Source organism: Trichomycterus rosablanca, chromosome 5, assembly GCF_030014385.1.
Source record: "Trichomycterus rosablanca isolate fTriRos1 chromosome 5, fTriRos1.hap1, whole genome shotgun sequence".
Taxonomy (NCBI): Eukaryota; Metazoa; Chordata; class Actinopteri; order Siluriformes; family Trichomycteridae; genus Trichomycterus; species Trichomycterus rosablanca.
In genome coordinates, this window is record NC_085992.1 from 851,547 (window position 1) to 863,967 (window position 12,421).

The 12,421-nt window shown below is 41.3% G+C and overlaps 2 protein-coding genes across 4 annotated transcripts; both read left to right on the top strand.

The window, feature by feature from the left end:
- The first annotated feature begins 254 nt into the window (after positions 1-254).
- hemgn (hemogen) lies at positions 255-6,465 on the top strand. 3 transcript variants are annotated; one of them, XM_062994742.1, is made up of 4 exons: positions 255-406; positions 3,892-3,982; positions 4,819-5,357; positions 6,130-6,465. In XM_062994742.1, exons 1-4 carry the CDS (start codon positions 346-348, stop codon positions 6,234-6,236), a joined length of 798 nt encoding a protein of 265 aa, XP_062850812.1. In that variant the 5' UTR covers positions 255-345; the 3' UTR covers positions 6,237-6,465. The 3 variants fall into 3 exon arrangements, with proteins under 3 accessions (XP_062850812.1, XP_062850810.1, XP_062850811.1); XM_062994740.1 differs by lacking the exon at positions 255-406 and adding an exon at positions 3,249-3,397; XM_062994741.1 differs by lacking the exon at positions 255-406 and adding an exon at positions 3,251-3,397 and having other exon boundaries at positions 3,892-3,970.
- Positions 6,466-7,852: 1,387 nt separating this feature from the next.
- trmo (tRNA methyltransferase O) lies at positions 7,853-11,574 on the top strand. The gene is made up of 6 exons (XM_062994743.1): positions 7,853-8,049; positions 9,023-9,177; positions 9,281-9,455; positions 10,080-10,237; positions 10,447-10,950; positions 11,249-11,574. The coding sequence occupies exons 1-6, from the start codon at positions 7,961-7,963 to the stop codon at positions 11,500-11,502; spliced, it is 1,335 nt and encodes a 444-aa protein (XP_062850813.1). The 5' UTR covers positions 7,853-7,960; the 3' UTR covers positions 11,503-11,574.
- Positions 11,575-12,421: the final 847 nt, after the last annotated feature.

The window sequence follows — 12,421 nt, forward strand, 5'->3', positions numbered from 1 at the left end:
AATCTACTTTGTTTAAAATGTTTTAGCAAATTAATGCAAACATGGATGCAAAATATCTCGAGAAGTTTTACAGTCTCATCTGACACATCAGTGCGCGCACACACACACACACACACACACACACAGTTGATGCCATGTGTGCCAACAGCATGACCCGCTTTTTTTCTGGCATCTGTGCCAAGTTCTCCACCTTTGCAAATAAGATAAGAGCAGCGTTGCAAGAACTCTCCCAGCTCTGCGTTAATGTTTAGCCTGATAATTATTCGGTCGGGGCAGAAGGCTTAGCGGTTTCTTGCTCTGCCCGCCTCGCAGTTTTGTACTTTATGCTTCTGACAGAACCACAAAATGGAGGAGACGCTGGAGGAGAAAGTTCCTATCCAAGTGAAAGTTTCTGACGATGACCAAGGTACGAGATTTTAAACGCATAACTGCTGAATATCGCACTTCTGAGTTCAAACTTCAGATCAACTTGTTTTTGCAGTGTAGAGGTTTGTGAGATTGAACCAGCCACTACATATCAAAACTGTGAACAGCTCAGTTGATTCATAATTGATCATTTTATTAAATTAATTAAACTTGTTGATTTGCAGACGCTTGTGGATGTGCAGGACGTTTTGCTGTGGTTATATTTTGGTTAGTTAATGAGTCTCACATTGTACTTAATAGCTGTGCAACAAAACTTACTACAAAATCATTAAGATACTAATTACTACAAATATTTCTTGCTGTGATCTTCTAGTGTTATGACTGTGTATTATTATTGACAAATAAAATGGCATGCAGTCTACTTTCTTGGGTAAATGTTCCAGCTAGGATCCTAAAGAGTTCTTCGGTGTGATAAAATTATTAGTAAATTTTGGGTAACCTAAGGTTGCAACTATTATGAACATCACCAAGTGTATGCTGTATACGCAAATTCGTGTCTGTGTCTCTAGAACAATTCTCAAGTAATAATGTTTGAAATTCTGGGACTAGGAATGTTACAGGATTGGGAATAATTATTGCTTCTGATCATTGCTCTGCAAGAAAGTACGATTCTGCAGTTTGCTTCAAGTGCTGATGGGAACGTGATGATGCCTCGGAGCCGGACATTAAAAACATGAACACTTGATTATTTTGTTAATTGCTGTTTACAGTTTCACAGATTTGCAGCGAGTAGATAAAACATAAATCATTTTTCAGATATAAAAAGCACAAGAAACCACTTTTTGTTGTATGTTAGTGGCAGCTTCTTCAAACACTTTGCCTGCACAGTTATTCAGCACTAATCACGCTGAACACGTCTGGTTTGTTCAGGCACCAAAACATGTGAAATGATTTACAGTCCATGTTATAAAATCAACTACTGATCGATCTAAAGCAAACACTCCAATCATCTCATTTAAATGGGCAGTTAAAGACACTCGTCTAATATTTTTAGTAGAAATTCTGACTCTGAATTTTCCAAGTCTGTTGGACAGGTTGGAAAACCCAAACTAAAAGCTTTAGCCAGTTATACTGGATAATCGAGCCAAACTGTGCAGGTTTGGCAAACCTTGGTTTCTCTGGTTAATCCCTCTTGAGGAACCTGACCGTTTTTGCAGCGCAGATGAAATCCACCAACTAGAACCAATTCATGTGGAGTCCGTGATAACACAAGTAGTTCTGAAAACCAGTTTGATCTGCTTAGCCTTTTCACCCACAACAAAACATCCACAGCATTTTCAAAACATCCTACATAAAAGCATATTTCACACCCAAGCTTCACATTCCACTACATATAGTCTATTTATTATGAGCATCCTGGCTAATCTACACCATTATCTGCATCTGAAGTTTCAGTGTCCATGTCAACCATGATGATTATTTATAAACTATAATTACAATAAAACCCAAAATCACTGAACTTTAAGGTCACAGCACTAAATGGCCAAGAGAATGTGGACACCCTTCCTAATGATTAACATATATATAAAAAAAAGTATACATGCTTTTAATTTTGTGGCAACATTATGGAGGAACTCCAGTGGCCCACACAGAGCCCTTATTACAACTGTATTAAACACCACTGGGATGAATTGAATTGTGGATTGTGAGCCAGGCCCGCTCGTCCAACCTAGGTGCCTGATTGCACAAATGCTCTTTCCCACTGACACACTCCAAAATCTTGTGGATTTGATTGCCAATAATACATTATTTTTTTATTTATTTAAAGATGTAGATAAAGATCAGATGTCAATCAGAAATCTGGTTGTTAGCTTTTGATTAAACTCTTTAATTATTAGTGGCGAAGGGAGGTCCGGCCACACTACCTGCATACATGTGTGGTTAATTAAAGGTGTTTATGTGCTCCAGACCCGTTTACATTGACATTTTTGGCATTTAGCAGACACATTTATCCAAAGTGACTTTCAGAAGTGCTTCCCTAAGTGTTATGTGGCCCAAGTTCATTAGCCAGTTCATCTATTGATGCTCCTACTAAATAATGACTTTAAGCACTGTGGCACATTGTAACCTGGACGTGTGGACACCACACATACGCAGATGTCGGTTATCTGAGGTGATTCGTTTTTGTCAGATTTGTTGGGTCCAATCCAGATACCAGACTCACCTCCAAATGTTCCCAATACGTTCAGGTTTGGCTTTTGTTCCAGATACATGTAGGGATGGTTTGAGCGTGTAATCTATGTTTACATTAACTTGCACGCTTATTATCAGCTTTATTCATCAGGTCTGGTTCCAAATATCTAAGAATTTAGTTAGCAGATACTTGGGTGGTGCAGCACTTCTATCGACCTGTCAGGCCGCCACACAGGCACAATTAAGAAGTTGTACTGACGCTGTATAATTGCGCCCCCTGCTGTCTAGTGGTGGACAAGATAATTGCAATGTGTGAAAGAACTTATTACGCCAAATTATTAGTGGACGCTTCATTAAATGAAATTCTCCCTATTAAACCACAGTGTTGTTCTACCTTAGATTGATTGTTTGGATTTTATAGATTATTTGTGTGGATTTTACCCAAAAAATGTCCTGAACACTGAGTCCGACCAACGTTACATCTCATTTCCAGAAAAGTTGGGACGTTTAGTAATGAATCTGTGAGGTGTTAATTATCTTAAATATTTATTTAACTCATAAAAGTAGAAAGAAAAGATTTCAAATGTTCCAACTGATCAACTTCATTCTAGTTTGTAAATATAAACAACAGACTCCAAAAAAGTCAGGACGGGGGTGTGTTCCCCCCTGTGTTCCATCAGCGTTCCTGTTAATGTGGGTGGAATTCGAGACTTCAGCTGCTCAACAGTCCGTGCTCGCCGTCGTCTGATTCTCCTCTTCATGATGCGCCACACGTTTACTATAACAGACAGATCTGGACTGCAGGCAGGCCGGTCAAGCAGATGTACTCACAGCACCAGTGTGTAAAGCTTTTATTTTCTAATATCCACAGTTTTTCATTTGTAATCTGGTCAGTTAAGTGCACTTTTTTAGTCGGATTGGGGGCGTTTGTTATCTTACGAGTTTACTTGAATGCAGCATTAGCAAACACAGCATGATCATCAGGATTCTGGTGGAAATGGGACCGGAAGATCAAATCTTACTGGAGTTTTTGTGCTTCATTAATAAGCTCCAATCATTCAAGTACTGACCGGGATCTTTATGTGTTTGATTTATGTTTCCTGTTGAACCTTGGATGATCTGATGAAGGTGTTGTAGAGCATTTTCATAGAGCTGCTTCTGATCAATCCCACACTTTAGAACACGTAGCTTCCACACTGGCTGGTCTGGTGATGCTGCACCGTGTGGAACTGCACTGATTATCATTGTTTATGAAATCAGTGATTGTTTTAGGGTCACAGTCGTACATAATCGTGTACATGGCATCATTTTTCTCTCTGACCTTCCTTCCAGGCGGCATCAGGCGGCGGCTCCGGGATCGAGATCTGCTGAGGAAAAGGAAAGCTGAAGCCGAAGAGCGAGCAACTAACCAGTGGGTTTATGGGTAAATTCTAATTCCAATGCAGTGTAGTGTGGATTCATTCTGCTTTCTATTAACACTGTTTATTAAATACATGTTAAAATTATATGCAAGAAGACAGACAGGATCTATTTTGTGTGGAATTTGCATGTTCTCCCTGTGTTCTTCTTCTGTCTAATAAAAACATGCAGAAGGTGGATTGGCCCTTGATTTGAGTAAATAAAAGTGAGGGCAGGAGACCCACACAGACACGGGGAGATCTAGGACCCCGAACCTTCTTGCTGTGATACAACAGTGCTACCCACTGCGCCACCATGCCACCCTGGATGTATTTTTAAATGATAAAGGTCTCTAAACCAAGACCAAGAATGACCAAAACAGGGAAGTGGTAGCTCAGTGGTTCAGGGTACTGGACTAGTAATCAGAAGGTCGTTAGTTCAAGCCCTACTGCCAATAAGTTACCACCGTTGGTCCCTTGAGCAAGGCTCTTAAAGCGCTGTCTCATTGCCATGAACGTAAAACAAAAACAGACTTTATCCAAAGCGACTTACAGTACTGTGACAGTATGCTGTCTTAGCAATTGAGTGTCAAGGGCCTTGCTCAAGGGCCCAACAGTGGCAACCTGGCAGTGGTGGGGCTTAAACCAGCGACCTTTTGATTACTAGTCTGGTAACTTAACTGCTTGGCTACAACTGCCCAACTTGAGGCAGAGATGAGACTAAGATCAGTGTACAGCGGTCTCAAGTCGTCTCCTAAGAACCACAATCCTTTAATATGCAAATGCAAATAAGTGACGTTAACTGCACCCAGATTAATGTGGACACGTCCTGAGAGCTTTGTATTTTTCTAAACATCCACAGAGCTGAGAGCAGAAAGAGAGCGAGGAGGGAGCCGGTCAGCACTCAGAGGAAGAAAGGCAGGCCGAGGAAGAACGTAACAGTGGAGCAGGAACATCCTGAACATACGGAGAGCCAAGAAACAACCAAGCTAGAAACACCGACACCGCAGGAGGAGACCGTTACTGATTCGGCTCCTGCACCAGCTCCCACACAGGAGGGTCCAGCTTCGGCCCCTACCGTCTCTCCTGCACCGTATCTGGCTTCAGCTCCTGCTCCCATTCCTTCAGCAGCTCCCACCCAGATCTCTGCTCCAGTGTCTGCACAGGTTTCTCCACCAGTCTCAGTTACTGCCCAGATCCCTGTCCAGGTTTCAGCCGCTGCGCCCACTCTTCCTCAGATTCCAGCTATGCTTCCTGCCCCGATCGCCCTTCCTTCTTCTTATGTGTCTCCAGAGGTGAAGCCCACTGGTGAGGTCCCTCATGGAGTTCTGATAGAGGATCTCGGTCCTGATGAAGAAGAAGACAAACTGCTGCCTCAGGAGGAACTCATCATCGATCAAGGTTAGAAATAATCCAACTCAATAACTTAATTGTTAGGTCTTTATGTTGAGGAAGGAATGAAGAGCACATTGCGAGGGAGGTGGGCATCATGTGGCAGGAGATTTCTTCAATACAGAATGCCTCCAGATCCTTCAGATGTCTCTGATCATATTCTGCACTTGATCTTAACACACCTCTGATGTATGTTGCCAAAAAGCTTTATTTTGGCCTCATCTGACCATAGAAACTGGTCCCACTGATGTTCCAGTAATATCTGGCAAACTGTTGGTGCTTGAGTTTGTAGGTCCTCGACCCTTAAAACAACTTCAGGTTGTGTCAGTGGTGTCTGACTGTAGTTTGGGAGACGTTCTAAGTTCTAACCCCAAGGACCTTCCTAGAAGAATCCTTGGAGAATTTGTGATGGGAGAATTGATTCATTGTAATGAATAATGTGGCTGTGCTATCAGCTGACCAGGCGCTTATACACAGACATGATTGGCTAGGGCTGTATGGATTCTACTACAGCCCTGCTGACTGGTTGATGAATAATAGAGATCAGTGCGTGACTCTCCGTGCACTATACTGCTCTCTGTATGAACCCACCTCAGGCGGGTGAAAAGAAGCGGTTGATAGTTACGTCCCTATTTGGTCAGGGTAGGGGTCTGCAGCAGTAGAGGTCATCCAACTGGGGCGATGGGATGCAAGTAGATTGGAATAAAAAGAGAAAATGCATAAATATCTGTAGGAAAATACGAAAATATAAACACAAAATCTGAACACTGTTTTCTTACAGATGGTGTTGAGGAGGTGTCCGCCGGTGTAGCCGAAACGATTAAAGGATTCTCAGATTCAGTGCTAGTGTCGCCTCAGCCGGACGTTCTGCCAGGAAACATGATCTAAAAATCACGCCAACAATTTCGACTGCGTTCATCGTCTGGTTAATTAGCCTCTTTCGATTAGAATTTTTTATATGAAATATAAGAACAAAAGCTCCGACACCAGAAGCTTTGGAATGAAAAGGCCGTACTGGTGATCTAACGAGTGTGTATTTATTCATGTGTCAGTCCTGATGCCTGAAGATTTTGTTTTTGTTAAATAAATCATTTTAAATAAAAGGAATTTGTACTTATGTGGTGTTGATTGTTTATTCAAACTTAAACTGTATATAGCTGCTGGTAGGTCCAAAATTATCAGTGATTTTTACATAAGTATATACAGTAGTTTGTATACCATCATTCTTTTATAGAACGATTGTTGTCCTGTACCTTGAAACTCAACGAGTTGAAATGTATTTTTTCCCATGAGAATGTATGAGAAACCTGTTAATGCGTTTCATGGTCCCGTGGAACTGCAAATATTTTATTATATAAATATTATATTATATATATTAAAAATAATATTATAATATTATATTCCATTATCAACAATTAATTCATGTAGCGAATTGTCACGAAATTGTCACGAAAGCCGAGAGAATAAATGATCCGACTAAGATGGTTTTTGTTAGTTAGTTGGATATGGATTTATATATTATGAAAATATATTGGAAACACACAAGGTGGCCTCCAAGAATAAATACAAGTGGTTTATATCCCTAATGGAACAACACACGGAAATAGATTTGGTCTTAATTTGAAAAAGAGAAGCTCAGGTAAGCGGCGGTTATGATTTTATGCTGCTGTGTGGTTGATCTGGGTCGCAGGGCTGCAGTTGAACATCCCCTTTCATTTTGCAGTGACAGCAAAGCATGATCAAACATTGAACTTTTTCGGGATTTTTTACGCTCATTTATTTAAAGTAAAACGGACAGCATTAATGTGAACAAAGCGACAGTCGCACACACTTCGAGTTTAAGGTAAAAGTCGAGATTAAAGGTACACATTTCTCGAGGGAGGGTGTCGAGTTCAAAGGTTTTTAGTTTGGGGATGTCGAGTTACAAGGTACCACTGTATTTGGAAAAGAGAACTAATACACGTGTAGAATCGACTCCTAAAAACGATTCCCAAACAGCCCCTGTCTCAGGATCAGAAAGTGGACAATATTTATATCGAAATGCACATAGTTAATTCAAATCTAGAGTTAAATTAATTAAGATTTAAACTTTAATTTGCATTTAATGATTAAGTTGAGAGAACGTTTTGCCTTGTCTGTCAGAAAACTGAAATCGATTCAAAATTAGAAAGTCAGTAATAAATCAACCAATTGTTCCAGTTCATTAAATTTAATCCAGTCAGCTATTCCTGTCAGTGTAATAAATCACATTTAATGATAAAAAACTATTAAAAATTTGATTATCAAAACATGGAATCAAAATGGGAGTCGACTCCATGATTACTGGACTCGAACAGCCTGATCCAGCCCACCTGTTTTACGTTCAACCCGGTTACAATTGGCCAGTCAGGTTGTAACCATCCAATTAAATTACTATTTGGAATTCAAACTGGCGAATCATAGTGCAGGAGGGCGGGGCTTGTTGGAAAGCGGGTAGGGAAAAAAAACAAGCCGTGTGAGAGAAACAGATAGCATTCTTAAATCGAATCTTTGTTGTTTTTAGATAAACAGAATTAGTTCCTCTTCCCAAATTTTCCCAGATTAAAATTAAACTGTTATTAAACTCTTGAACAATGTCAGCAGAAGCGTGTAGCTGTTTGAAGCATGTGCAGCGGCTCACTCAGCAGGTCTCAGTGATGAGGAAGGAGATCAACAATCTCAGGTAAGTTTAATAATAATAATAAACATTAATTATATCACTTTAAATTTTAAAGTCTTGTTATTCATTATTACACCTTCAGGTACCACTGAGGTATAAAATGTACACACACTTGTGAAGGACCGGTCACTGACAGGTGTCACTGTCCACAATCGAGCGAGCTTTGGTTTAGAGGATTGTTGCTGATCACATGGACAAAGAAAAACATGATTATTACTGTTTACAGTTATCTCAGTGATCTCTGCCTATTGTGCCAAGTAGATAAGGTCCAACTAGAGATGAACCAGAAGATCATTGTTGATTTAAAAGAACATTATCAAGTGGTGTCTGTATATATTTTGATTCAGCAGATCTTTTAAGAAAATCCACAATAAACTTGTGTTGTTTGCACACTAGAGGTATATTCACATTATTTAGATCTTTTATATGAATTGTACTTCGTTTGTGTGGTAAACAATATTCACATTTTACTGTTTACCAAAAGCAGACAGCAGACAGTCATGCAGTTGTTCTAAACAATCATTGGTACTGGAATGAGTCGGACTGAAGTGCTCGGTGACTTTTAACCTGTCACTATAAAACAAGCCACTTTTATTACAAAGTCAGGTCAGCAATTTTCTGCACGACTGGATCCACAATTTTACCTCACAGGGCGTGAGGTTCGTAACTACTTGGATAATAAATATCTTCTGTCCTCGGTTCCATAATGACTCTTAAACCCAAGTCAGCACAAGATCTGTTCATCAGGAGCTTCGAGCTTGAGTGTCAGCAAAGGCACATCACCACTGGACTCTGGAGCAGTGCACACACGTTCTGGTTATCACCTGGCTCTTGAACTTGGTGCATCCAGAAAAACAATAAGCACTAAAGTGTGTTTGTGGTGCATCACGTGAAAGCCGTTTCCACCTCATCAGGGTACGAGTTCGGCCCCAGCGGACTGTAGGTCACGTTTACCTGATGTGGTCGATGGTTTTAGGAAGCATTTGGACAGCGCGGTGAGGGCACACAGGAAGCAGATGCAGTCGCTGCAGTCCATTCTGACGGACAGGCTGAGCGCTGGAACGCAGGAACGGAGGATGAAGGTTCCATCGTCACCGGGTTCGAGCGGAACAGAGTTATCATTAGAACGAGGTAAAGCGGGATGGCTGGGTGTGTGTGTGGGGGGTGTAAACGTACCCCACTATAATAACACTCTGATCTTTATATGATCTGGTCTGTATTTTATGGTCTTCAGGTCACATCCGCACGGTTCCCATCGGCTTCATCAGTTCCTGCTTCGCTCAGAAGAACGGAACCCCGAGGCAGCCGGGCGTCTGTGGGTCGTCCCGCGCCAGTCTGACCGTCCAGACGTCTGTGTTTAATAATCCCGGACACGCCCTCGCCGGCCTCCAGCAGTACTCGCATATCTGGTGCTCCTCACTTTCTCTTTAAAACTGATTGGTTCCTATTAATAATAATAATAATAATAAATAATAAATAAAATAATAACAATTGTAAATGAATTAATAATATAATAAAATAAATAATAATGACAGTAATTGTAATATTATTATTATTAATCATAATGCCAACAATAATACTGTTTTAATAATTTTATTATTATGACTTATTATTATCAGTTGTTAATATTATTAATAATAATAATTATTTAATTATAATAACAATAATAATAATAATATTTGTATAATAATAACAATAATATTTTTATAATAATAATAATATTTATAATAATAATAATAATAAATTTTTAAATAATATTTATAATAATAATAATATTTATAATAATAATAATATTTTTTATAATTATAATAATAATAATATTTATAATAATAATATTTATAATAATAATAATAATAATAATAATAAATTTTTAAATAATATTTATAATAATAATAATATTTATAATAATAAAAATATTTTTTATAATTATAATAATAATAATATTTATAATAATAATAATATTTTTAATAATAATAATATTTATAATAATAATAATAATAATAATACGTTTTTCTCTCCTGTTTTATTCTCAGGTTGATTTTTCTGTTCCATAAAAACGGTCACATGAGCTATAAAGCTAAAGTGAAGCCGCCGCGCCTGAACGGACAGAAAGTGGGAGTGTATTCCACACGCAGCCCTCACCGGCCCAACGCCATCGGCCTGAGTCTCGCCAAACTGGAGAGCATCACAGGTCACTTACATATAATCACTATACATTATTCAGTACTGCAGCCAGAAGTATGTGGACAGTTCTGAAAAGTCCACTGAGTAGAGAGAATAAAGATCTAACAGACCGCGAGTAGCTGATGGAGCTGAAAACAATCTGAGAGAAGTATTAGACGTGTGTCTATATATTTTTGACCCTGGGTGGTGATCAGTCCCATGTTCCTCTGTTCTCAGGTGATGTTCTGCACCTGTCTGGCATGGATCTGATCGCTGGGACCCCCGTGCTGGATATCAAACCCTACATCCCCGAGTACGACTCCCCACTCACGTCCACGCCCCCCGACCCCTACACTGACCCCCAACAACAACAGGACACGGACCTTCACCCGGCGAGTCCTGAAGAACCCGAGCAGGTGGAACCAGGTGAGTTCTCGTGTCCTCCTGAAGCTGAAGAGAAGCTCACCGGCTCACTACGCTCAGAAGACGGTGCTTTGGGTGCGGTCTTAGCAGAAGTGAGGGATTATCTCCAACAGGGGGCGCTGTTCACAGAGAGCAGGGCTGAGGAGGGACGAGGCGCCCGGGGTGTGGCAGCAGCAGACGTGGACGAGGAGATGAAGCGTGAGGAGCGCAGCAACGTGGCGGCGTGGATCAGAAACCCTCCTGTAGGAACCCTGAGCGTGAGGTTCACCCCCACCGCCGAGAGAGAGCTCGCCCAGTTCAGGGGTCCTGACAGCTCAGGTGTGCTTTATACCTTCATCACACACACACACACACACACACACCTCGGTTCTTCCAGAGAGCTTTAAGATGTATGGAGGAACACACTACACTCTCTGTACACCTCCACCACTCTTACTGATACCTCAACCAGCCAGTAGGAGGTGCTGTTTCAGCAGCCAGGCCGGTAGCAGCACCGATGCACCAAATAATCATGAGGTTCTATGTTCTAAATCTCTGATAGCTTCAGGTTCCTCACTGAAGAAACATCAAACATCTCAACCAGACATAATAATAATAACAATTGTTCGTTCTTCAGACACAGGGCGGCCAAGGTTCCAGTTCCTAAAAGGAAGCCAGGAGGCAGCCGACGCCCTCCGGCGGGTCTTGGCGGCCGACCCCAGATCGGTGTACCGGAGGAAGCGCTGTGCTGACCGGCTCTTCTTCTTCAGTCTGGACACGGCCGACATCACCTGCTGGTTCGGGGAGGGGTTCGCCGAGGTGCTCCGTGTTCGGCCGGTGATGATGATGAGAAGGACGGATGAGGAAGAGCAGCTTCTCACATCGTCCTGAGATGAACCATCGATGTTAAAGACTGAACGCTCTCATTTCAGATGATTTGAATAAAGTGTTGATGCTGACGTAGCTCTGTGTGTGTGTGTGTGTGTGTGTGTGTGTGTGTGTGTGTGTGTGTGTGTGTGTGTGTGTGTGTGTGTGTGTGTTAATCACATGACCTACACTATATGATGAAGTATGTGGACCCCTCTCCTAATTATTGAGTTCAGCTGAGCCCACCTCTAACGAGTGTATAACACTAATTATATAAATCAAATGTCTGCCTTCATCTCCTGACGTGTATACAGTGTCTACACCTATCAGCCATAACATAAAAACTACACTCACTGTCCATGTTATCAGCTCCACTTACCATATAGAAGCACTTTGTAGTTCTACAATTACTGACTGTAGTCCATCTGTTTCTCTGCATGCTTTGTTACCCCCTTTCATCCTGTTCTTCAATGGTCAGGACCCCCACAGAGCAGGTATTATTTAGGTTGGTGGATGATTCTCAGCACTGCAGTGACACTGACATGGTGGTGGTGTGTTAGTGTGTGTTGTGCTGGTGTGAGTGGATCAGACACAGCAGCGCTGCTGGAGTTTTTAAACACCTCACTGTCACTGCTGGACTGAGAATCGTCCACCGACCAAAAACATCCAGCCGAACAGCGCCCCGTGGGCAGCGTCCTGTGCCCACTGATGAAGGTCTAGAAGATGAGCGACTCAAACAGCAGCAATAGATGAGCGATCGTCTCTGACTTTACATCTACAAGGTGGACCGACTAGGTAGGAGCGTCTAATAGAGTGGACGGTGAGTGGACACGGTGTTTAAAAACTCCAGCAGCACTGCTGTGTCTGATCCACTCATACCAGCACAACACACACTAACACACCACCACCATGTCAGTGTTACTGCAGTACTGAGAATCATCCA

Bases quoted from the DNA above. Each gene is read 5' to 3' on its own strand.
- hemgn (XM_062994740.1), top strand. From the start codon at position 3,319: ATGATGCGCCACACGTTTACTATAACAGACAGATCTGGACTGCAGGCA. The intron at 3,398-3,891 runs GTGTGTAAAGCT...CCTTCCTTCCAG, and splicing joins CAGATGTACTCACAGCACCA to GCGGCATCAGGCGGCGGCTC. The intron at 5,358-6,129 runs GTTAGAAATAAT...GTTTTCTTACAG, and splicing joins GGAACTCATCATCGATCAAG to ATGGTGTTGAGGAGGTGTCC.
- trmo (XM_062994743.1), top strand. From the start codon at position 7,961: ATGTCAGCAGAAGCGTGTAGCTGTTTGAAGCATGTGCAGCGGCTCACT. The intron at 9,456-10,079 runs GTGCTCCTCACT...TTTTATTCTCAG, and splicing joins CAGCAGTACTCGCATATCTG to GTTGATTTTTCTGTTCCATA. The intron at 10,238-10,446 runs GTCACTTACATA...CTCTGTTCTCAG, and splicing joins CAAACTGGAGAGCATCACAG to GTGATGTTCTGCACCTGTCT.